General features: G+C 54.0%; 1 protein-coding gene across 4 annotated transcripts in view; it reads right to left on the bottom strand.

Moving 5' to 3' along the window:
• Positions 1-25758, bottom strand: part of PIK3C2B (phosphatidylinositol-4-phosphate 3-kinase catalytic subunit type 2 beta) — a 74965-nt gene that overhangs the window by 11860 nt on the left and 37347 nt on the right. For 2 of the 4 annotated variants that reach the window (XM_048826359.2, XM_075122018.1), the window contains exons 6-17: positions 21961-22072; positions 21000-21079; positions 20691-20754; positions 17263-17409; positions 16347-16380; positions 15632-15827; positions 12355-12477; positions 8440-8607; positions 7705-7810; positions 4767-4915; positions 827-1015; positions 43-136 (exon numbers count right to left, since the gene is read on the bottom strand). In XM_048826359.2, the coding sequence (XP_048682316.2) occupies positions 43-136; positions 827-1015; positions 4767-4915; positions 7705-7810; positions 8440-8607; positions 12355-12477; positions 15632-15827; positions 16347-16380; positions 17263-17409; positions 20691-20754; positions 21000-21079; positions 21961-22072 (1462 nt within the window). Of the gene's footprint in view, positions 1-42; positions 137-826; positions 1016-4766; positions 4916-7698; positions 7811-8439; positions 8608-12354; positions 12478-15631; positions 15828-16346; positions 16381-17262; positions 17410-20690; positions 20755-20999; positions 21080-21960; positions 22073-25758 lie in introns of all 4 variants that reach the window. The other 2 variants (XM_075122019.1, XM_075122020.1) reach the window with 2 other exon arrangements.

Below are 25758 nucleotides of genomic sequence, written 5' to 3'. Positions count from 1 at the left end.
GGCCATGCTGTGCACATTGGGCCGAATGACTCAGTGACTCACCTGCACCAGCTGCGGCAGGTAATCCAGCAGCTCTGCATCCGACATGGAGTCGATCCAGTGTACAGCTGTCCTCCTCACTTCCTGATCCGGGAACCTACAGCCACAAGCCCCGCATCACTGGGAGGAGGTCACAGCAGGCTCTCTCCAGAGGAACCCAGCCCACCTGCCTGCAGACGAGACCGCTGGGGTCCCTGCAGAGGGTCTGCTGCTGCCATCACAGCCTCTCATGGGCGCATTGTGGGGAAAGCACAGCCGCAGCCTCCCAGGCAAACCACATCATCCCACTGGGAATGCCACAAAACATGGGAACGGAGATGCTTGGCCCGTCTCCAGAAAGTCTCCTGGTCCTCTTATCCACCCTCTTATTTTCTGGGAGGGTTCCTGTTGGATCAGTTCCCCCAGCTCCCCTACTGTGCTTACGACCAGGCAGTGGGTCGTGGCTGCCATATGAAAGAGAACACTAGTAGGCAGTCGCCAGTCTGTGTCCACCTCCCCCATGCCCAACCTGTGGGCAAAGATTCTAAACCCATGTGCTAGATATGCCCAGCCTGCGCCCTACGTCCCCCCAAGCCCCATTCGTCCCCCTCCCCTCCAGCCTGACACAGCACAGCTTTAGGACTGTTTGGGGTTCAGATGTTCACAGGATGTAGATGCATCTTAATGCGGCGACTGGCTGAGAGGCAGAAGCCACAGCCCTCAGTGAGTGGCTGGGGTGAGGGAAAGGAGGGATCTCTGTCCACTGCACCTCCACCCCCCGGGACGGATTCCCCAGGCAGTGGCTTACGTTGCATGCAAGAGCCCGAGGGCATCCTGGTGGTGCATGTAAGTCCATTGCTTCAGCAGGGCGTAGATGTCAGGCAGGCAGGCCCACTCCCAGCTGGGGGCACTGGTGAGCAACAGAGGCAGCGATCCAGGCTGTTCGTGGCAGAAATAGCGCTTCTCCCACAGTCTCTTCCGGTCGGCGTCCGTCAGCCTAGGGCAGCAAAGGTCACAAGACACAGACCTCAGTCCCCTGGGAGAGCAGTGTGTTTCCATCCCGGCTGGACGTCCCGGGGCCCTGAGGCCTGGAGCGGGGGAGTCAATTGCCCAGGGTCAAAGTGCCCGGAAGACAGGGCTTGACACTGGTGTTACTGGGAACAGAGTCTGGCTCTAGGAATCTCAGGAGCGGGACAAGAAATAAAAGGGTCAGTGCTCTGAGTGGCCACAAGAGAGCAGGAAAGTCAACCCTGGGACAGCCACTTTGGCTCCTGTTACTCGGGCTGGGTAGGGCTGCCTAAGAGGAGACCTGCAGCTTGTCGCTTTCACCTATGGAAACTGGTCCTATAAAAGATATTCCCTCACCCACCTTGTCTCTCTACTGTCCTGAGACGCATGCGGCTTAGTGGCTTCTGAATCAATCCCGTTTTCTGAGGAAGGCAGCTGGATCAAGTCCTGATCAAGCAGCATAAACCCTTTCACCTCAAGCCTGAGAGATCCAGGGGGTCAGCTGGCCGGGCGGAGGCACGTGACATGGATTCCTCCGGACACATCTCAGCTGATTTTCAGCTTGCATTGAAATTGAGGAAGGTGAGACAAGGGGAATTTCAAACCCCCTCTGTTCTCTCCACCTGAAAATCCTGATCAGCAGGGTAGCAGCCTGGAGCCTCTGGGCTGCACACGATTTTCCATTCCAGTGACTGCAGGGAGTGACAATCCCTCACTCCTGGGCCTGGATCTTACAGAAGCACTAGTGCATTGTGGCCCCGGTGAAATGAGTTGGGCAGGTCTCAACTTAAGGTGTGTCTCCACTACAATCATGGGGTGCGCTTGCAGCTCTCGTAGATTTACCTGAGCTAGATTCGATCTAGCTCGGGTCCCGGAGCAGTGAAGCTGCAGCAGCGTGTGCTTTAGCCACCTGAGTAATTTTCCGGCTGCAGGCAGGATTGTACAGACCGTGCTGCTGTGGCTTCAGCACTCTGTTACCCAAGCTAGCTGGCAGACATAACCTGCGTGCCTAGTGGACATTTCTCCATATCACACACCAGTGCACAGTCCAATGTGACTGGCAGCTCCGGAGAGCTAAGAGCGGCAAGAGGGCAGGCTGGGGGCTGGCACTGAGGTGCATCGGCAGAGCCTGTAGGGGGGAACTCAGGGCTGGGGGCTGCAGATCGGTACTGAGGGGCATCAGCAGAGCTGGGGGTGTGGGAAGCCGACCCTCCCAGCTCCCAGGCCTGGGTCCATTCCCAGACACTCCCTTTCACGATGACTCCAGAGCTCGCCCCAAACAAACAAAGGCAAAGGAAAGCGAATGCACTGCCTGCGTAGGAGAAGGTGGGAACGACCCACCCTGGCAATGAACCTGCGAGCTATGGAGCAGGCGGGCCGGGCACTGCCCTCCCAGAGCACAATGCCAGGAAGGGCTGGGTGCCTTCTGCCGGTTCCCAGCACTGCACCCTGTTCCTCTAGGAAGTGTCCCGTTTCAAGCCAACAGCTGCAGCGTGTGTGGGGTGACCACGTGGCCTGGATCAGCTGGCAAAGGAACAGGGACAGCAAGGCCCCTTATTCCCACTCGGTCCGAGACAGGGGCATACCTGGCTGGCAGCATTCCGGCCAGCAGGAGTGGGCTCGGATGCCTCATGTCCAGCCCTCCAGCTGTTCTCTGCTGAGCCTCTGTCTTTCTCTTCTGCCAGAGGGGGAGCGCCCAATGCTACCTGGAGTCGGGACTCCGGGGGTGTTTTGCAGGGGATGGGGCGGGAAGTGCAGCCTGTGGGTTTGGGACCCAGCTCCACAGCCCCAGCTGGGAGTGACGAAGATGGAGGATTGAGCTGGGCCATGCTTGCCCACTTCTGGCTTTTTATTGCTCTTCTGGACGCAGCTGCTCTGGGAAGTTTGTCCCTGCACTAAGGCCCAATCCACCCCACAGCTGGGGAACGGGGTGCAGGTAGAACAGTCTCTGCAGAACTTAATTCCTCACCCTCCTACTTCTCTCCGAAGACAATTGTCTCGGTCTCCTCTTCCCAGCACCAATATCAAGTTCTGCTGCCTCTTCCCCTCTAATGTCTCCAAACCCCCCCTGCCCCAGCTGCTCCCAGCTCCTTAGTCTCTCGCTTGCCTCCCCCGCCCACCTCTCCCGGGCCTTGCTTAGCCCAGAAGCTCTGTGAGCACCTCTCTGTTTGCAGAGCACCCAGCACAGCGATGGTCATAAGGATCATTCCGAAGAAGAAGAAGAACGCTGAAGCAGACGCTGTGCCCAGCACAGGAGCAGCTGGCAGAGAGTTTGTTGCCTGTGGGTGCCAGCAGGAGGCGTGTGGCTGTGGGGCAGATATCGCACCTGGCAACCGGGATGTGCCTGTGTTCTGGATTTGGCCTTAGGGGGTGGAGCTATTGTAGAGGGCACACAAAGGCAGGGGCAGGAGCCAGGGGTACATGCCTACAGGAGACTGTGGGGAGGGAGCAAGGATGCAGAATGGCCCCTGAGCTTGGGGAAGAGTCAGCTCCCCAAAACCACAGGGATTGGGGGGAGCAGGAGAGATGAGATGGGGTTGGGGGGGGTGCCAGGGCTCTGTGGTGCTTAGAGGTAGAGAACTGGAGGAGAAGGAGGGAGAGGTGGGCCAGGTGCCATATGAGACAGGGGCTGCAATGAACCTTAGATTGGGGGTGGACCTCCCCGCTTCAGCAGGCACATGCGGGGCAGCCTGGCAGGAGGTGTGGACGCCCTGTGGAGCCATGTGTGGGGATGACTGACAGAGGGAGAATGTTGCTGGTTCTTCCCAGCCTGGCTCCAAGACACTGGGCCCTACCAGGTCCCCTGGGACCTTTCCATTTCCCACGGTCCATTAAAGAAGAGGTACAGATACTGCCCCCCTCTCCTTGCTCTGCTGGTCGGGATCATGCCCTAGGAGTGAGCTGCCTTGCGGGTGGCCAGCGACACCCGATCCTTCCTGTTTATAGACATGTCTGTGATGCAGAGGCGTGGGCCTCTGGGCCGGGGGCAGGGGGGGGAAGCGGGGTGAGGAGGAGAGACGGCTGGAGACACCTTCCTTATACACACACGTCTGGAGAAGGCAGTTTCTTCCCTCTCAGCCATCTGCCAGAGCACGAGGCTGGGGCGCTCCGGGGAAGGACAGGTGAACAGCCTGCGAACAGCTGCCTTCAGACAGGGAGAATGGGGGGCAGCCGCACACGCAGAAGCATCAAACCTGATCCCTTACCCTCAGCCCTCGCCACTCGCGAGGGAGCTTCCCAGCTCCTTGTGTGGTTCTCAGGACCAGCACTGCCCGTAGTGGGGCCCCAGCCTGCTAGAGATGAGGGTCAGGTCCTCACATGACTCCCCTCTGGTCCTGCTGCTGACAGACAGCACATGTGTGCAGGGCAGGGGTGGGGGGTGGGAAAGAGTGTGAGATCGGGCTGGCCTGAGAGTCACAAACCTGCCTGGCCACAGACCCTGATCCAAAGGCTATTAAGGCAGAGGGAGCTTTTCTGTTGCCTTCAACTTCTCGATCAGGACCCAAGAGACCCCTCCTCCCACAGACAGACTTCTGAGGACAAAACCCAGTGGAGATCCACCCACCCCAGCGGGCCCCCCAGTCATGGATATCCACGTGTGACTGCTTCGTTGTGCAGTGCCGCGAGCTACAGCCCCCGGCAGCTGAGCTGGAGACACCATCTCAGCTGAGGTCTCGCCTCCCCATATGTCATCCCTGTGGAGTGTGCGTCCCCCCCACCACGCGGGCACGGCCTCTCACCAGTACAACGATTCCTTCTGCATCACCTCCTTCAGCTTGCGCTGGTCCTCCTCGCCCAAGCTGCGGAACTCGTACTTGGGGCTGAACTCGGCAGCCGGTGGGCTCGTGAACTTCACGTTGAAGGCAGAGGCTGGGAAATCGATCTGCAGGTCGGGAGGAAGAGCAGGTCAGAGGTCACCCAGAAGGCTCTGTTAAGATGCTGCTGCCCTCTTCAAGGGCACCTGGGACACTCGGGATGCTCTTGCCTCATATTACTGACCCCAAGGCACATGGTGTTCTCAGGATACCTGCATCCCCCACCCCATGTTACTGCTCCCCCACGGCAGGTGGGATTCTGGGAAGGCCGACACCCCCTCGCCCTGTGCTTCTGCTTTGAAGCAGATGCCCAGGCTTCCTGCAGCCCCATGTGCTGTGCAATTGCTATGTATTCTCTCAACTGGCCATTGCAACGCTCATTACTAAGGCTGTGAAACTCGTCACACATGGGGCCCTCCCAGAGGGGAACGTGAAGCCGACAGGGGCGGGATTGCCCTTACGCCTGCCTCACTGCCAGGCCCTACTGACCCAGTGAGCCACGAACTGGGAAGTGTTGGGAAACTTCCAGGCCAGGTGCACGAAGGGCCATTAGGAATAAGGACCTGTGAGAAAAGAGACACACCGCTCACCCCACTCTGCGCAGTCTCTCAGTCTGGAGCCCAGTTAGCCAGGCCAGCTGACTCGGTCCCTGCCACTCCCAGCATTCCCTACTCTGGATCCAACAGAGCAACTGCTTCCTCTCCCCTGCATGTTCTGGATGCCACAGGCGGGTGAGGGGCACACAAGGACGCACAGCCGGCTGTCCCCATCTGATTGGCGTGACCAGACACAGAGTCCCAGCTGCATGGCTAGTGACTGGCTGGTGCAGTGAGATGGAGGACCAGTCCTCTCACCCCTCTGCTGTGCTAAGACATTGCCCTGGATTTGAGGGGTGTGTATACCCCAGAATGTGAGCCAGTTAATTGCAACTATATTATGTGCATTCAGCCACCCTGAAGTAATGAAATAGAACACCACATAGTGAAGAGTTAATTTGGAGACAAGCTCTCAGAAGCAAGGTCATATCGAGCTGGCAGTTTCTATTCATCAGAATAGGAGGAGGGGACAGACAAGTAAACAACTGAGACTCAAAACCTTGGTGGTTGGAAAACCTCTATTCTAGATGCCTCTGAGATGAAAAGTTTATTGAAAGTTAGAAAAGTGACGACATAGTAGGAGTCATTATGACCTGTGTGTTTTGTAGACGTTAGTTATAAAAGATTAGTGAATAGAGTCTACTTGGGAGCAGTCCTCTGAAGCCATCTTGAGAGACCTTTTCCCTGACACCCTTTTTCCCCGGGGGGTGAGCAACTGGCCACTGCGAACCTGCTGTTAATTACTTGAGACCGTTCCGGATGTTCTAAACCTATTGCTTATGTCTGTGTGTGCTTAAATCTAATGAACTGCCGTGAAAACACACTGACTTGCATGAATCTTATCAAAGGGAAGTGCTGTGTTCCTGTTGATTTATTCCTTACACCGCCTGGAGTGAAATAGTTACGTTGCCCCTGTTGGGGGTTCTGAAAACCCCAGGTAACACTGCCATTGCCTGTTGGGCTCGGTCAGGTTAAGGAGAGGCTCCTGCTGGGGGATCCTCTCCTTCCTGGCCTGGAAGAGTTTGGGGGAAGAGTCCCACTTTCACAGCTGGGCCATCGTCTGCTGTGGCTCTAACACATTCCCTTCTTGCACTGAACGCTGGTTCACCCCAAGACCAAGCTGGGACAAACTGGGCCAGTTTCCATTCTGATCCTTCCTCAGGGAGGAAGAGGAGGTGAAGCTTCCCCAGCCCTGGAAAGCTGCAGCCTCACCCTGCCATTCCTCCTATCTGCAAGAGGAGCCGACGGGGCAGAGCAGGAACATGCCACAGCCAAGGCAGGCACCTTCACCGACAGGTCACGCAGGACCCTCTGCCCACCCACCCAGCTGCCCCATTTTCAGTTGAAACTGTGATGGATTTGTCAATGGCTTTGGGGAAGCCCCAGTGGCTTGGACACTGAAGCAGGAGAGAGAGGAAAGACCGGAGCCGTAAGGACAAACAGCAGAGAGAAGGCAGGGCTGAGCGCTGTTTGCACTGCAATCCTCCCCCTTTAAGGCCAGCCCCAGCAACCCACAGGGAGGAGATTCTCAATCCATCCCAGCTGGAATATTGGTCTTCCAAAGCTGCCTCCTTCCCCTCTGCTCCGGGCCACAGCTGGCGCCTTGTGTGCGGGGCTGGTTTTGCCGCTGAGCACTCAGCCGAATCCTCGCCAGCACTCACAGGAAAGAGAGAAAGAGAGGCACAGCCGAGGGTGGAGGGAATGCAGACACGAGCTGGAGGGGGGGAAGAAGAAAGGAAACAGCCCAGGGGAAAATACAGAGCATCTATGGACCTGCCAAGAGGGTTTTTTTCCGCCCCCCCACGGATGACGAGCTATTAGGTTGGTAGCTCCTATCACAGGTGACATAGTTATGTTTTGTATCTGACTATTGACTTGGCAGAAGCCCGGAATATAGCATCCACTTCCTAGCCCACTCTGTGATTGGGCCACCACCTCCAGGTCCCTGACCAGGCCTTTGGGACAAGCAAAGAAGAGACTGGCCCCCACAGCATCCACCCCAGGTTTCACACCGAGCCCAGCGCATGTTGGGACAGGAGTTTTCAAGAGTGGCCAGAGATGGGAGGATGTCCAGCTTGAGACCCCTTGGGCCTGGTTTGCAGAGGAGAGTGCTGAGCCCTGCCAGCTCTACCTGATTTCAATGCCCAGCTGCCTCTGAGAACCAGGCCCAGGGCGGCTCTAGCTGAGTCCCCCAAAACTGAGGGATCCAAAACCCAGAGTCCCATTTGGAAGATTTTTGGCCCAGAGAGTCAGACACTCACCTGCAGGATAACGCTGTCGGGCTGGTTGAAGTTGGGGGCACTCGACCTGGCACTGGAGTTGTCCTGAGTTGCTGGCCACAAGCCCAGGAGCTTCCGCCCACACGTCAAGACCCTGGAGAAAGGAAGGGGATAGGGTGTTATGACCTTTCCTAGCAGAGAAAAGTATAGCACCATCCAATGGCTTGAAGTTGAAGCTAGACAATGCAGATGGGAAATATTAAACAATTTACCAAGGGCTGGGGTGGATTCTCCATCACCGGCAATTTTTAAATCGATATTGGATGTTCTTCTGAATGACTTCCTCTAGGAATTATTGTGGGGCAGGTCTCTGGCCTGGGTTACACAGGAAGTCAGACTAGATAATGACAGTGGTCCCTTCTGGCCTTTGCATCTATGAATCTAGAGCCTTGGGCATTAGAACCTGCTTTGTTGAGGCTAAGAACAAGGAGAGAACCCAGGGGACGGTGGTTTCCTGAGTACGGGTGGCTTCATTGCAGAGCCCCTCCAGGATGGGAGCAGCCCATAGTGGGTTGGGTTTGACAGCTGCTGCCAGGCTCAGCAACAAGCCTGACACAAGGGCCAACTCAGCGACCTCGGTGCCAGGCGAGTGGGGCTCTGGCACCAGGAGATCCCCTGGGTTTGGTATCCCAGCTGAGTCGGTGCATTCGGTAAACACCCTGCAACATATCCTTTGTGCCCAGCCCCTTGCCCAGGGGATGGGGACAGGGAGGGTGCACGTACTGCCTGAAGTTGAAGAGCGGGGTGGTGACCCAGCCCAGAGCCTCAGGGACCCGCCGCTGCTTGTTGGTCTCAGAGGAGCTCCCCGGAGGCGGGATGGGCACAGCATAGAGCGTGGCGCTCAGCAGCGTCTCCCGCGGTAGCCGGTTCACTTGGATCGGAAAGCAGATCCTAGAAGAAATCACCCGGGGAGCTGCGAGTCAGAGCCTTGGCTTCACAGCCAGGGGATCCCTCTTCTCATAGTCAAGGGGCTCATTGTGCGTTATATCAGCATACTGCTCCTGGTAGCGCATCCCAGCCTAGTGCAGGCAGACAGTCGCCTTAGCTCCACTCAAGCGAATGTGCTAAAAATACCCAGTGGGTCCATGGTGGCATGGGCAGCAGTGCAGGCTAGCCAGCCGAGTACAAACCCACCTGGCCCCCTGGGTACGTACTTCAGTGTGCAAGCTCGAGCAGAGCGAATGCATCTGTCTACCCAGGCTGGGAAGCACCCCCCCAGCTGCTGTGCCCTCAGCAACACCAGGCTCTCCAGAGAGGGAGCTGCCTTTCCCCAGTCTGGACAGGGCTTGCACTACAGTGAACTGCTACAGATTGTAGAGCCCAACCCTAAGACTGCAGAGCAACCTCTGCAGCCACTGAAATTCAGGGGCGTTCGGGCATCGGTGCCTCTTGGTACTGAACCCAGGGGCTGGTGAGGGAATTTCCAGCCCCCGCTCAGAACCAGAGACGCCAGATCTGACAGAGTGGTTTCCCCACTATGTATCTAGGTGCTTATACGCTGCCTCCCGCCCCATTACGGTCATGTCTGAGCACCTCATACCAATGCACAGGTCAGGCCCCCAGCTGGTTGAAGTCACTGCAGCGCCATTGACTTGAATTGAGCTCTGCTAGTTCACACCAGCTGACGATGGCCCGATGTACCGATCCTCACAACACGCCTGGGATCTCCATTGTGCAGACAGCGAAACTGAGGCAGGGAGCGGGGCTGAGACCTGCCCCAGGTCATACAAGAGATCCCGACTCCTGATCCTAGGCTAGCCCAACAGAGGTTGCCCTCAGGAACAGGACCCACCAGTGGAAGGAGTGGGTTCTAGAAGAGCTTTGAAGTAACATGGAGATGAGGCAGGGTGGAAGGCAGATCTGTTCGGAGAGAGCACGGCTGCTCTCCCACTGTTCACTGGGACATTGGGGATCAGAGACACTCCTGCCTGATCAGCATTGCTCCTCAGCACTGCACGGGGAAGGGCAACAGCGAGAACTGCCATGAAAGCTAGAGCAACAGGCCAACAGCTACACATGCTGCTGTCAGGGGAGAGAACCATGCCGACTCTTTACCTAAGAGAATGGATCGGTTTAGGAGCATTCAATCCACCCCCTGCAAGGGGGGAGTGTTGGGAGGGAGATGGCCATGAATCCTATGCAGGAAGCAGCTGGGTGGCCATGGTCCCTACTACCTCTTTGGTCTATAGAGGGAAGAAGGGGGTGAGTTCCCCCTCTATAGGGGATTCCTTTAGATCCTGCAGGGGATGGGGAAGAGCATAGAATGAGCTCAGTTGATCTTCTATAGGGGAAGCCCCGCAGGCCCTACCAGAAAGGGCTGATCACTATAGATACCCCATAGGCATCAATGGAGGGGGCAAACGTATTCTATAAGGAAGCTCTGCCAGCCAACCTGTCTTGTCAGATTGCATGCTGGTGGATTTCACCTGGTCCTAGGGGACTGAGACAACAGTTCTGGGGAGCTTTCCTCACACCGGGGCTCAGAGGATCACATTTTACTTCTCCCCAATCCCTCCCCTTCTTTCCTCCCCCATCCTGTTCCCATGCCAAGGTCTGGTGGGGCCACCACCTGCAGGACTGGACACACCACCCTCTGGAGTCTGCCAGTGCTGCTCCAAAGCTTCTCAGCAAGGGGGATAGGGTGGGGGGAGAGGACACAGACACACACACACTAACCTCGACCCAGCTTGTTTGCCCAGCCCATGCAGTCACCTTAAAGGGCGGTGGCCCCCAGGGTCCTGGAGCCAATCCTGCAGGGCTAGCAGAGCCCAGGGGTGTGCCAGACCAAAGCAGTATCATAGCTACCAAGAGGGCAATGCTGGCTGAAGCAGCTTACTCCCATGGCTGAGGTCCCTCGTGTAGCCAGCAAAGGGGACTCAGGGAGGTGGCTCAGAGCCCAGCCCATGCAACCTGGGCATTAACCGCTCTGAACATGCAGTTTTCAGGGGGCAAAGATCCACACAAAGGGAGTCATCTAATAACACCGCTCCGTGCCGGCACTGCTGTGTCTCTCTCCCTGGGTCCTTCTCAGGGGATGGGCTCCTTCTAAAATTAGCCCTTTCCCCTCCCCTTTGTGGGCTTAGTACACATGCCCTCTCAGCTGCTAGGGCTATTTTTAGATCAGATCCCCTTTCCCTGGAGTAGCTAGAGCCCCCAGAACAAACAGCCCCTGCACACAGGGTTAAAGGAGAAGACCCACCAGCAAGAGGTGAAGCAGGGAGCGCTTAGTTCTACCAGAGGATCCGACACCCCTCAGAAGTTATTTCACCAGGACCTCAGACGCTCCCACTGGCTTTATCTTAAAATTCTACATCTGCTTAGTCCCTGCAGGGCTTGTCTTCTGAATCACCCTGGATGCCAGTGCAAAAAGCCGGCACTGCTTTAGGTCATGCTTAGACATGCTGGCAGGTGGGTCCAATTAGCTCCAACCAGGCTATAATTGGGGCCAGGAGTGTCTCTGGGAGCTAGGAGTAAGAAGGAGGAGAGGCGGGGGATGATACACCAACTGACGGTGCAGGGGAGTCCCTGGAATAGCCGGGCTTTGGGAGGAAGCTGAAGCTCATGCTGTGTTAGAGTCACCAGTAGAGAACACCCCAGGGTTGGGGGTGGCTGGTGTAGATACTAAGGGCCACATTTTTCCAAAAATCTTACCATATAATCTGGCCACAAGGGTCCCAAAGGGAGCTGCTGGGTGCTGAGCCCTGGGACACCTGGCCCTGAGCTCTTTGGCAAAGCTGCACACACTCTGTGCGCTCTGCTGAGGGTGGGGTTGGCACTCGCCCCTGTTGTTCCAGAGCTGCATTCACCCCAACAGCAAGGAGTTGGGCTGACTATCGTCAGCCAGCAATGGTTCCAGAAGAGCCCCAGGGGTGATGACTGTATTGTAGAGATGGTGCTTGTCTACCGGGGGAACTGTGGTGGTATAATTATACAGCTGTGATTATACCAGTGTTGCTCCTGGCGAGGACTATACAGTCCAACTGTAGCAGTAGAATTAGACTGATATCATTTTGCTGGTAACTTTCCCCCTATAGACAAGCTTATGGAACAAAACCTCGTTCCCCTGGGCTTCTGGTTTTCCAGACCAGACCAGGGTGCAGTGTGGGTACAGGGTCCATTTCCTCAGAAGCCCCTGAGTTCCGGGGGAACAAGTGGTTGGTATATGACTTGGGTTTGACCCACCCCACGGCTATCTCCCTGGGTACTCATTACAAAGCTTCTGGTGCTCTAATTCACCAGCAGCATTTCCCTCCAACAGAGGGTTTAAGCCCCAAGTGCTGTTCATGTTTCCTGCTGTGAGGACACCTGAAATGCCATCGCTCCCTGGCAGGGAGTGTTACAAGGGAACTCTGTGAATCCAGTTCTCATTCCCCAGTGAGATCTGGTGAGGCACTGAGCAAGAATGGAGGTAGGACCGAAGGGTGCAGCCGGTTCTCCCTAGCTTCCCCTTCTCCCCATCTCATTCCACGGGTTCAGCTCTGCCTCTGCCATAATTGCCTAGCCATCCGCATTCAGTCCTTGGCAGACTGCATCCAGCCCCCCTTCAACAGGACACCCGGCCTGTTGGGTGTCCCTCTTCTCCCCTCCCCACCGGAGGCCAAGGGAAGCAGGTCAGAGCTAAGCAGGGAGCTGCCTTACTGCTGGTCCCAGATGATGAGGTGGAAGAGGTACTTGTACACATGAGCCTTTCTGGTCTGCAGGGGGCTGCAGAGCTCCTTGCCGCCATGGGTGAGGGAGCAGGAGAGGTAAAAGTCTTCGTAACTGCAACAGGAGAAAATAAAGTGGAGAGATAAAGACATGCCTGCAACTTATAGCAAAGAAACAAAGGGGCCTCATCTCCGCTTTTCTCCAGTCACTGTGAGTGCGTCTACATGGACAACTGGTGCACTGTAAGCTGGGTGTGAATCTACAGCACATTAGCCTGCCACGCACTAACAGGCCATGTGGACCCTGCTACCGCACACTAAAAGTTCCATAGTGCACACTGACCTGCTCCCATTTCCATCTCCCTCTCCTCCAATTCCTCATCTCTTCCTTCCTTCTCTCCTCCCTGCCCCTTTCCCTCCTCCCGTCTCCTAGCGGTACCCAAAGCAGGAGCAGTGTGTGGGGGGAATGGCTTGGTTGATTCCAAATCCAGCAGGTGACAGGTAAACTGAAGCCTTTCAAATGCACCTGACCTCTTTCTAGGGGCCCCAATGGGATTGGACAAGCCATGGACTGAGCTCGGACGAAGATTCAGAGATCTGGATAAGTCTCCCTCCAGACTCGATTCCCCACTACCATGCACCTCGGGTCTGTAAAATGCTACCAGGTCAGACTTTCTCCACTCACTTGCATTGCTGTAGGGTTTGGTGCTTGCTTTGCATAGGGGTAAGTGATACCACCAGCTATGAGGCAAGGGGAGAACCAGGCCTTGGATCCTTAGCCCAGCTCTGGGGCCAAATTCTCAGCTGGTGCAATGCTCCATGGAAATCAGTGGCCCCAGAATATGGTCTGTGGGTCCATGAAACTGGGCTCAGAGATCTGGGGAGGACAGCTTCCCTCACCCGATTTCTGGAGCCTATCCAGAAGGGTCAGCAATGCTGCCCGGGGGTCCCCTGCTGTGGTCTGCGGCTGGAATCCAGAGGCGCGGGCACCTCCATGATAACGCAAGACACTGGGGAGGGGTGACACTGGACAAACGTTTCTCAGATTTGGGTGGCCAGCAAGGCTGGAATTTCAGGCCAAGGTTCGTGGCAATCTTACTGTAACCCAAACTGGTTCATCTGCCCTGAGATCAGACGCACGACTCTCCCCAGAGGAGGCAGCTAAATCTGAGCGCAAACTCCATGTCTCCTCTTAGCCCATTCCCCTCCCCAGAACATTTCAGCGCAGGGTGGAGGATTTTATCCCCTTTTCTCCACCGCCTCTCCAGATCAGCCATGGGATCTTTCTCCCAGGCTGTTATCCCTTTGGGAAAGGGGTGGGAAGCTACCGAGAGAAGGCCCAACTCCTTCCACACAGCCAGATTGACATATGCCACCGAATGCCATCACATGGGGGTCTCCCAGAAGGACACGGCCATGTGACAGGTGCCGAGCGTGGATCCAGGGAGGGCCATGGGGTAACAAAGGTCAGAGGATGCCTGGATTTCCCAGGCTACTTCTTTTGTTCGGAGTCAGTCACCAACTGGAATACATTAAGGACGGGACAAAGGCGAGGGGTCCCTGGAGGGGCGGCTGCTATGACTGCTGCTGCCTCCTACCCCCGATGCCACCCCCCTTCGCAGGCTCGTGTTGCTGGAGCTGCAGAGCTCTGTAAGGCGGCCAGCCATAGCCAGGAGCGTGGTTTACCAATGGGCATCCTCCCTACGTTGGGTGAAACACACATATCTAAGCCCAGGCAGCTAACAAAGGAGCATCCCCTTCACCCCCCCTCAGCCCTCCCCACACACCACACACGTCTCATTGTCCCCTTATCCAGCCAGGATAAAAAGCCCAGGCAGCCATTGGCCGCCAGGGCCCAAGCCCTCGCTGAGAACGGGCCCATCTGTCACGGCCTGTAGGGCTGCAGCAGGCAGGAGCTGGGGGGAGCCTGCTGCAATGAGCTCTCCCAGCGCATTCCAGCACAGCCTGCGCAAATGGGGCTGGGCTGGGCTACGGAGAGCGCTGCAGAGCTCAGCTGCACCGGGCCCCCGCGCCGGTGCCACTCGCTCTCCGCAGCCTCTTTCAAGCCCCGCTCTCTGACTCCTCTCCCTGCGGCAAGAGGGAATGCTCAGCTGCCCTCCCGCCCTGCCAGCGCTTCCTCTAGCACCCACCAGCATGGCACCAACGGGCTGAATTTCCGGGGCCTCTGGCCTCCCAAGTTTTGATCCGGCCAGGGCCCATATTCCTGGCGTATTCTGTATTATCATTATGGGCCATGCAGGTAGGGAAGGGAAGGTCTCTTTTTGCTTCTAGATTATGGCAGGGATGAGACAACCATTCAGTGAACTAACTAACAGCTGCTGCAGCCTTTCCAGCTAGGAACGAACCCCTCAGCCAGCTCCAATTCTGTCTCTGACCTGTCTATTCCCAGGAGCCCACTGGCTCTGATACACCCCTCATCAGGGCGCTCTCTGCAGCCCTGCCAGGGCCGTGAGGGATGGACTATGAGCCGATATAGGCCTTTACCAGCTCTGAATTCTATGGTCCACTGCAGTGCCCAGGGCCAAGACACCCACCTGTGCATTCCCTGCAGGAATCCAGCTGGAGCTCTGTACACATCTCACCACACAGGGGTGAGAGTAACATGGCATGGAAGGGCTGGGGGGAGGGGGTAGACATACATTATATGTTCACTGCAGCCAGGTATCCACATGACTCAGTAATGCCTAAGCCGGGTGTTGAACAGAGCCCATCAGTAGTGCTTCTGGTCCTAAGAGTGGCCCTTGCCAGAAGGTCCAGAGGAAGTTGTGCTAACCTCTGGCGTGAGATACCCATACTCCACCACAAAGGGAGATATCTCCCTGACCTCAACTAGTGATGCCCTGGAACATGAGGACCGAGTGTCCTCGTAAAGGATGCTAAAAGCCTGTCATGCCGCCCCAGCTCATGTCTTGTCCCCTCCCAGCCCTGCTGCAGACTCTTCCCAATGCTGCCTGTAGGATCCCGGCCCAGAGGAGGCGAGAGGGCGACAGGGATCGGGGGCAATCAGCCCAGATGCTCTTTGTCAGACTAAGGCAGGGCAGAGAGCCTTAGAATGAGGGCGGGATTCCTTACACTGAACATGCCTTTGAACTCTGGGGAGAGTCCCCATGGGCTAGGCGGCCGCAGAGCAGACGGAGTGAAGGGGTATCCTGAGATGTCACTCCAGACAAGGAGCCAGGCGCCAGGGCAGGGATCTACCCCAATCAGCCGTCACCGCCCAGCAGGGACACGCGGCTAAGCCCTCGTACCTTGCTGCCCAGGTGATAGGGATGCGGTGCGTGGCGTAGACAGTGAAGGAGAGGGGACAGGTGAGGAGACAGGCCTCCTGGCTCAGGTGGTGCTTCCTGTTTCCATGCACTGCCGTCTGGAAGTCGGCGTTGAAAGTGTTGCAGTAAAGCTCCACCAGATCCAAGATGGCAGCCGTCAAGGTCTCCACGACCTTCTCTGTAAGGGAGCGCAGATGAGGCATGAAACAGGGATGCTCTGGAAGGCTGCCTCCCCTCGCCCCCCATCTCCCCTTCCTCCATGCTGGGCCTTGGTCTCCAGTAGTGCCAGCCCATGATGAAAGCTGCGGTTGCCTCTATCCTGCTACAGATGGCCATGCCCTACTCACACCCTGCACAGTGACCTGCCTAGGGGCTCAAGCACATTGTGGGACGCTTTAGGGGGCTGATTAAGTTATTTCAAGCCAATGGGACTCTGCATGTGGATCTTTTTCAGGGGGAACAAACTGGGGGCGTAAAACCCCTGGAAACTGAAGAAAAAGAGGAAAGCTTATGTTCTAAGCTTTTTCTCTGGAAACAGAGAAAAAGTGATAAATCCCCTCCCTCAAAAGGCCATTTTTCCATCTAAAAAAGTTTTTTTTTTTTTTTAAAGATTGTCCCACTCTAAATAGGGGGAAAGGGTCTGCAGATCAAAAGCACCAAGAACTCTGCAACAGAATGAGCAGAGAAGAGAAATTACCCCGATTTTCCCTCACGGTCAGAACATTTGGATCCTGTTGAGGAAAAAGAAACCAGAAAAGCAATGTTAAGGTTATTCCAGTGCCCTCAGACACAGCTGGAAGCAATTGTCCAAGCCAGCTACTTTATGTAACAGCCTCCCAGAGCCTATCCATTCCCTGCCACTCAAGCTGCAGCAAGCAAGGAAATACAACAAAGGCAGTTGCACGGTCTTGGCTGTTCAGGAATTTTACATGTGGTATGCTGGCGAGGGGGGGATAAAAACGGATGAAAAGGGGCCAGATTCCCTTCATTTGCACCCACTATGCTACCTAAATGTGAATAGATGCCCTCTCCAGTCTGGGAAGCTGGGTTCTCACATATGGGCTCTTCACTGTTAGATTAACCAGCTCTTGGGAGTCCTTAAAATGAGACCGGATCTCTGCCTAGGAGATACAGTCCAGTTCAGGGGCGAGCTTTAAGGCTCAGAGTTTTGTAGCAGGGAAGAATGACATCTGCAGTGGAGGGAACCACTAGGTGACACTCTCTGGCCTTGGGCTACACAAGAGGTCCGGGGAATCCTGATCACTAGCTCATGGTAGCCTATCACAGCCTTGCTGGCTTTGAAATCTATGGGCCCTATCCAGTGTCCACTGAAGGACTCCCGCTGACTTTGGATCAAGCCCTATGAAGCCAGCCCACGGAAGGACTGCTCCCCACTGTCCTGTCTGTTATGTAGGGCTTGGCCAGACTCAAGAGACGAGGCTCACACCCTTCCCCAGGGAGATTATTCCACAGCCTAGAAAGATCTCCCCAGCCAGAAGCTCCCCCCGGCTCACATACACCGCTAATGCTCAGCCTCAGTTTCCCTTTAATTTCACCCCTTTCCTCCAAGCTCAGCCCCCGTGCTGAGGAGCTTCTGGGTCCTGGCTTCTTACCTTCTGGATTTTGGGCTGCATGCGAGAAGGGCAGGCTGGCAGCTGGTTCAGGGCTCCAGTGATTTCCTGAGACTCCACAGCAGCCAGAGCATTGCAAATGGCCATGACGGACTGGATCACCCGGTCGGCTTTCAGCTGAAAGTCTCCCTGGAAGGGAAGGCAGGAAGAGGCTTACTGCACAGTGTGGCGACGCAGCCAGATGGCTTCACCTGACCACCATTGCTGAGGTATGCTGACATGACAGTTATCTTAAGGACGTACAGCAAGGGCCATAAGGAGATCCACTGGGACTCTGGCCCAAGGACGCCGGCGTTTTAGCCACCTCTGTTCCACCACAGCACATTCTATCTGACTCCGGGATAGCATCCAGCCAGTCGCAGCTCTACCCCGGCTCAGGCATCCTGGGAGAGACAGACCTCTCTCTCTCTTGGGCCAGGTGAGTGGTGGTAAGGAGGCTGAGCACAGAGGGATTATGCCTGAGATAAAGCAGCAGCCCAGGAGGAAGGGAGTGGATGGAAAGCCGAGGAGTTCCGGGTCTGGACCTGCCCAGAAGAGGTGAGAGAAGGGTCCCATGGCAAATTGCTGCCCATGCTTCTGCATCCCAGCTACCAAAAACAGAGTTGGGGTGGGGGGAATGAGACCCTTTCCGATCTCTGCACTGTGCTGTCCCCCGTTTCTGTACCCCTCCACCCTCGGGAGGTACATGTAGCCAGAAGGTGCCAGGAGAGGGCAGGGCGAAAGAGGAGACTCTGTGGCACCTAAAGAAAGTCACATGCAACAGGAGGTGGTGGGAATAATGTCCTGTAGGTACCCATCTGCACCTGCATTCTCGTGTACCCTCCAACAGGACACCCCAAAAGGAAAGACACAGCCACTGCAGAGCAAGTTCCCAGCCCAGTATCTGTTGCCTCGCGGTTCATCGTACGTCCTTGAGTCTCTGCAGACCTGGCTTTCCTGGTTGGGAGCAGGCCTGCTGCTAAGCAGGCAGGATCCTTGCACCTTCAACGTGTGGGTTTGGCAATGGGAGAGCACCATCGGCTCCACAGAATCCCACAGGAGCTTGAGGCTCTTCCTCGCCTGGTCACATGCGAGAGATCCAGTGGCCATACCTCATCAGCTAAGCAAGGCTATGGCTCGTTCCCCAGGTCCCAATGTCACAGGGAGGTGGGACTCTCAGCACTCTTTAATCAGTTTGGCTTGAGACTTGATTCTCAGGACTGATTTTGGACTGGGTAGGGAGCGGATACCTACACTTATTGAAATGGAGGTGGCATGGTCTAACACTGAGGTTCCCAAGCTGAGCACTATGGACACTCATGATGCTGCCAGTTCCACTCCCTTATATGTAACTCCAGCCAGGACACCTCAAACCATGGAGCTGGAGTTGCCTCTAGGGGCTGCTGCTGTCCATGCTATGACAAAGTTTGGGAATCCTTGGTCTAGTGCACCAAGCTGGGAGCCAGGAGACCTGGCTTCCGCCCATGGCCCTCAAGTGTGACTCTGAGCGGGTCACTTCACTGGTCTGTGCCTCGGTTTCCCCATCTGTAAAAATGGCGATAATGGCCTCTACCCTCCTTTGCCAAGCACTTTGAGATCTACACATGAAAGGTGCATATAGAGCAAGTGCCTGGTCTTCTTATCAATTAAAGACTGTAAAAATTAATGACCAAGAATAAAGGGTCAGCTTTTGTTTTGGATCACAGTAATTATACACATTCTATAGCTCCTTCCGTCATGGGATCTCAAAGCACTTTACAATCATTAATGACTTAACTCTCACAGCCATCCCAGCAGGTAGGTAAGTTCTATCTTCATCTTATAGATGGGGAACCAAGACACAGGGAGGTGAAACGACTTGCCTGAGGGGAGTCAGTGGCAAAAACATAAAAGAACCCAGGAGTCCTGACGCTCAGTTCTCTGCTCTAACCCCTAGGTGGGGATCACTCTTCTAGACTTATTTCAGCCTCCTGTGTCTGCGAAGCTGGGCTGGAAAACTGGTGAGCACTGGCTCTGATGAGGAATCCCTGACTGCAATGAGGAAGTAGAGAGTCAACACAATGTGAAATAAGGCGGACAAGGTTCAGGTTCAGGATCAGGTCAGCAATCCTTTTACAGGCGTGGCCATGCCTAGTGAAAACAAGAGAGGCTTATTGGCCCCAGGGTTTAGCAGGAAAAACCTGCATGTGGGTGACTGGCAGACATGCACCGGGTCCCAGAGGACAGGACTGAAAATGAAGTAACTAAGTAACCGCCCCCACCCCAAAAACAGAAAGCCCCATGGGACCTTCATTACAGGAATCAGCATTCCCTAGTGGTAAGAGCAAAGGACTGGAAGTCAGGAGATCTGGGCTCTGGCCCCACTCCCTTGAGCCAGTCCCTTCCCATCTCCGTAGAACGGGGAGAACACTGACCCACATATGGAGGGTGCTCTGAGATCTGTACATGAAACGTGCTACGGAGTGGCAAAGTATTGCTAGAAGCACTAAGACTGGCATTGTGGAGTCCAATCACACTCTCAACTCTGGTCTTCACACACAAATTGCACTGGATTAACTAATGGTGTGGTTTTAAACTGATTTAGTTAAGCTGTTGCAACTGTGTGTGTGGATACTCTGAAACCAGATCTACTCTACAAACTTTTCCTGGCACCACTATGTTGGTCAGGGGTGGGAGAAGATGTGGTCTGTGACTGACACAGCTGTGCAATTTTGCTGGTATAAGCTCTATCACACTGGGGCCTGGTCTACACTTAAAATATAGGTCAACATAACTATATGGGTCAGGGGGACACAGCTATGCTGATGGAAGAACGCTTGTGTCAACCTAACTACCATCGTTCAGGGAGGTGGAGTTCCTACAGTGACGGAAAAACTCCTGTCGGCAGTGTCACAGTGTAGGGTTATGCTGGCATAGCTATGGCTGTAGCTATGAGTCCCTAGAGTGCAGACATGGCCTAGGAGCGCTTTGCCGGTATATTATACTGATGTAGCTATACCAGCAAAGTCTTCCAAGCATGGACCTGAGCTTAGATCAGTTTAAGAGTGGTTTGTTTTGCTTTAGCTTAACTACAATAAACCCCATTAAGCAGAAATGTGTGTCCACACAGCCGTGTGCACGGATTCAATGAAATCAGATTAAAAACCCATTTAAATTAAGCAGGTGCAACTTTCTCACGTAGACAAGGCCCAGTTTACAAGTGCAAGCAAAACTGCTATACGCCAGGTGGAATCTAATAAGCTTGTCCACACTGGGGTTTGCACTGGCTCTGCTAAAATTGTTTATACAGCTGATTTAAGTTAAACTGGAGCAACTTCTGTGTATAGACAAGCCCAGTCATGCCCCTCACCCCCAACTGTTAAATTGCTGCACTCTGTACCGGGGTGGGTCCAAGTACAGGGCCCATCCTGTCCCAGGCAAGCCACACTCACCTCGGCTGCTAGGAAGGTGTCAACCTCATTGTGGAAGGTGTCGAAGAGGAGACTCAGGGCCTGCCTGGATTGGAGGAGATAGGTGAGAGCGATGGAGGTGCCTCTGCACCATTTCTCACCGGACAGCCCATCCCTCTCACGCAAACGGCATGCAAATGTTTGCAAAAAACAAAAAAAGTGCAAGTGCCTTGCTGCCTGGATCCACTTATTTCCCTCCACCCTCCTGCTCAGCACCCCCCCATCCACACCCCTCCGCACCCCCAATGGGAGCTGTACACCTCACATCACCACCTCTCCCCTCCTCTTTACCTGCTGATGGTCTGCTTGATTGGCCTCTCCTGCAGGTGAATGTAGTGGTTGAGCGTGGAAGGGCTCTGGTCATCGTTCACCTGTTGGAGCAAGAGACCTGTTAGGTGCATCTGATCTGCTAGCGTTAACCCCTCCTGGTCAGGGATGCTGGCTGTACCTAGTAGCACTCTCTGCTGATACTTGAAAGACTCTGGCTGACATCTGCAAAGTCACTGAAGTCATTTGAGATACCAACTTCCCACTGAAAAGTAAGTATCTTTGAAGATCTCAGCCGCGAGCTCCATGTCCGTTGAGACGCGTGTAGGGGCTCTTGGGTTCGGTGGGATCACTGAGGAGGGCCAACGGGTTCTAGCCAAGAGTGTTGTGATTAAATTAACATAAGGGACAACCTATGCTGACAATAATCGGGGAACGTTTCCTGACATCGAGATCTGCAGGGCTGTGGAGTAGTACCCCCAGAGCCCTGTTGCTTGGTACATTTAGAACTAGCAGGGGGCAGATGCAAGGAACAATCTCACACTTGGCAAGGGATAGACTAGATGTATCGAATGGGTCTTTTCCATCTCTTACATTCATGGTTTCCTCTGTAGAGCCATGCCTAGCAAATCTCTCTGCATTTGGGAAGGATTCAAGGATGAATTGCTGGAGCTTAGAAGCTGTCCCAAAGGAAGCCCTGGTTGCAGTGGGAAAGGCAGGGAGTAGGGAACTTTTAGCTGGTGGTGGGCAGGGGTCGAGGTGGCAAGCAGCCGCAGAACTGAACCTGCTGGAAGGGAACTGGCAAGGCAGCAATTCGCAGGGCGTCACAGTCATAGCCTTGTCCCCTCAAATCAGCAACCCAGGGATAGCTGGTGACCCTCCCCACCCCTGCCCTGACAGCAGTGGAGATCAATGCAACAAGCAGTGGCAACAGCATGCATCAGTTCAGTGCGTTCTCAGTTCCCCCTCGAGAGCAGCTGCTCACCGTCCTGGCAAGGTCACTGCGCACTGCCTTCCTCTTCATCAGCTGCAGCCGGATGTCAATGTCAAACTTCCTGCAGTGCTGGATGTATTCGTGGCTGCCCAGGGCGTGTTTGCTGGAAGGATGAACAGAAAAAAGACAGCTGTGATCCGAGGCCCCACTCCAACCTGTGGCACAGGCTTCAGAAGGGAAAGGCCTGGAAATTCAAGACCTCCGCTTTGATAAGGATCTTCCGGGCCTCTAGCAGATGGAGCATAGCACTGGGGAGCAGGAGGGGCTGGGTTTTAACTCCAGCCCTGCCAATGCCTGGCTGGCTAAACCTGGGCAAGTCACTCCACCCCCCTCCACACACACCCAGTGCCTCAGTACCCTCCCCCACCACTTTAAACCAGATGTTATGGGGATTAGTTAGTAAATTCTAGAAAGTTGTTATTGAGGCACTTGCCCTTTCAGCTCCTCACCCACTGAAAAATGGGCCATCACTCAAGAGTGCCGTGCTGAGAGGGTGAAAAGGGGAGATTCCCCAGTTAATATACACCATGGGGATGCAGCAGGGGTGAAGAAGAACCTGGCTACCAGGATGCCTTGGCCTCATTCTTGGTTACACATGGGCAGCCAAGGGACGCACAGCATAAATAAGAGCAGCCCAGAGCTTGCACTAACTTACTGTGGGGGCTGGGCAAAGCCCTACAAGACAGAAAGCCCAAGTGGCGACTGTCACGTACAAACTCAGTAAAGACCAAACTCAGGTAGAACCAAACTCTGGCTCCAGCCTGGCCTGGCTGTAGGGCCTTATCTGGAAGCGACAGGAGCTGAAGTGCTCTGGCGGCAGCTTGCGATACAGAATCTTTCTCTGTCAGCTGCAGCAGAGGATCGCTTAGCACGGCTTTCACTGGTGCCCCCCAAAAGCAGAGTGCCAGGTGCCCAGGGAAGGGGAGACAGAGTTAAAACACCTGCAAGCTCACGGACAGGATGGCCTGGAAATAGCAGGGTGTAGGAAGGAATGTGGAGTAGGAGAGATGGGAGCACATGGGGGCAGTGCAGGTACAGACCAAGGGGGGGCTGGGGACAGCATGCTGGGAGGTGAAAATATGGCACTCAGAGAACAGGGAACAGAGCTACAGATGGGATGGGAGCAGGAGGATGGTGTCTCAGCTCCTTTCAAAGCTTTATGCTGAGGCTTTCAGAGATGCCCAGGGAACACGGATGCCCAGTTCCTATTAAAATGAATGGGAACCAGAGACCGAGCTGGGCCGGGCCCTTGCCTCAAACTCCTCTGACAGAGGGAACAATGCAGGAGTGGGGGGAAACTGCAGCAGGAAGCCCTGCCTCTCCCAGGCTGCTCCAGCAGGAATGGCTGGTTCTTATCTCAGCACAGCCTGCATCCTGACCTGCACCCCACACACAGCTGGTACAACTGCCATAACATAACCAGGCAAGATCAGGAGTGGGGAAGAGGAGGGACTTTGAGGTGGTGAGACAAAGTGCACAGTGATATCACAACCCCCTGGAGGGGGGTTGCGAGTGGGGTCGCTGGGGCAGAAGTGCCCAGACTCTGGTCCTAGTAAGAGGATTTTTAATTCAGGTTCTCTGATTTTCTCCACATCCTCAGCACTTCCAACACACCTCTTGCCTGCACTCTGCCTACAACAATAGATCATTGGTTGATTCTGTTTTCACCAAAAAGGTTAGCGGAGATCAGATAACTAACATCAGTGTAAGTGGGGTAGGATCTGAGTCTAAAATCGGGAAAGAACAAGTTAAGAATTACTTAGACAAGTTAGATGTCTTCAAGTCAGCAGGGCCTTGTGAAATACATCCTAGAATACTTAAGGAACTGGCTAAAGAGATCTTGGAGCCATAAGAGATTATCTCTGAGAACTCGTGGTGGACAGGAGAGATCCCAGAGGACCTGAAAAGGGCAAATATGCTACCTAGCTATAAAAAGGAGAATAAGGACAAGCCAGGGAACTATAGACCAGTCAGCTTAACTTTGCTGCCCAGAAAGATAATGGAGCAAATAATCAAACAATCAATTTGTAAGCACCTAAAAGATAATATGGTGATAAGTAAGTCAATATGGATTTGTCAAGAACAAATCATGTCAAACCAACCTAATTTCCTTCTTTAACGGGGTAACAAGCCTTGTGGATAGGAGAGAAGCAGTACATGTGATATATCTCAATTTTAGTAAGTCTTTTGATACTGTCTCACATGACCTTCTCATAAACAAACTAGGGAAATACAACCTAGATGAAACTATTGTAAGGTTCCAACTGGCTGGAAAACCATACTCAGAGAGCAGTTGTCAATGGTTCACAGGCAAGCTGGAAGGACATATCTGTGCTAGGTCTGGTTCTAGCATCAATGATTTGGATAATGGCATAGAGAGTACACTTATAAAGTTTGTGGGCTATACCAAGCTGGGAGGGGTTGCAAATGCTTTTGAGGACTGAATTAGAATTCAAAAAGGTCTTGACAAACTCGAGGAATGATCTGAAATAAACAGGATGAAAATCAACAAGGACAAATGCAAAGTACTCCGCTTATGAAGGAATAATCAATTGCACAAATACAAAATGGGAAATGGCAAATGAAGAATCCAGAAGAGTACTAATAAAGAATACTGCAGAAAAGGATGTGGGGGTGATTGTGGATCAAAAACTAAATATGAGTCAACAGTGTAACACTATTGCAGAAAAAGTGAATGTCATTCTGGGCTGTATTAGCAGGAGTGTTGTAAGCAAGACACGAGAAGTAATTCTTCCTCTCTGCTCAGTCCTCATAAGGCCTCCACTGGAGTGCTGTGTCCCGTTCTGGGCACCACACTTTGGGAAAGATGTGGACAAATTGGACAAAGTCAAGAGGTGAGCAACAAAATGATTAAAGGTCTAGAAAACATGATTTATGAGGAAAGACTGAAAAAATTGAATTTGATGAGTCGGGAGAAGAGAAGATTGAGGGGGGGACATGATAGCAGTCTTCAAGTACGTAAAAGGTTGTTATAAAGAGGAGGGTGATAAATTGTTCTCCTTACTGAGAACAATCCACTGAGGACTGGATAACAAGTGATGGGCTTAAATTGCAGCAAAGGAGATTTAGGTTAGACCATCAAAAAAACTTCCTAACAGTCAGGGTAGTTAAACACTGGAACAGATAGATTGCCTAGGGAGGCTGTGGAATCTCTGTCCTTGGAGGTTTTTAAGAGCAGGTTAGACAAACACCTATCAGGCATGGGCTAGATAATACTTAGTGCTGCCTCGTTGTAGGGGCCTGGACACCCTGGTAACTGGTATGTGTGTGTGTGTGGTTTTGTGACCAGCTTGTTAATTAACTGCAGACCCATCAGGGGAGCTAGCACATTGGTAGCACACTGGGTTCTGGTTTGTGTGTTATTATTTCAACAACAGGTTGTTGATGATAAAAAAAAATAGAAACTAGTTAGGAAGGAAGGGCGGTCCAGTGGTTCGGGCATGACCCTGGGACTCTATAGATGGTGGGTCAATACCAAGCTCTGCCACTGATTCCCTATGTGACTTTGGGCAAGTCACTTAGCCTCTTTGTGCCGCCGTTCCCCACCTATAGAAAAGGCATGATAACCCTGCCCTACCTCACAGGGGCAGGACAAATGCACTGAAGATTATGAAGTGCTCAGATGCTATACTAATGGGGCTCATAAAAGAACTTTAGATAGATAGTTACGTAGTAGCATAGGACCAGAAATAGTCACAGGCTCTGCATGTTTGCAGCGGCCTGACGAGAAATCTGCCATCTAATCTAGGCATTTTTGGGGCATCCGGC

This window comes from Caretta caretta, chromosome 21 (genome assembly GCF_965140235.1).
Source record: "Caretta caretta isolate rCarCar2 chromosome 21, rCarCar1.hap1, whole genome shotgun sequence".
In the NCBI taxonomy this organism is placed as follows: Eukaryota; Metazoa; Chordata; order Testudines; family Cheloniidae; genus Caretta; species Caretta caretta.
Note: the sequence above shows the minus strand (reverse complement) of the source record. Positions and strands in the feature narration are given on the sequence as shown.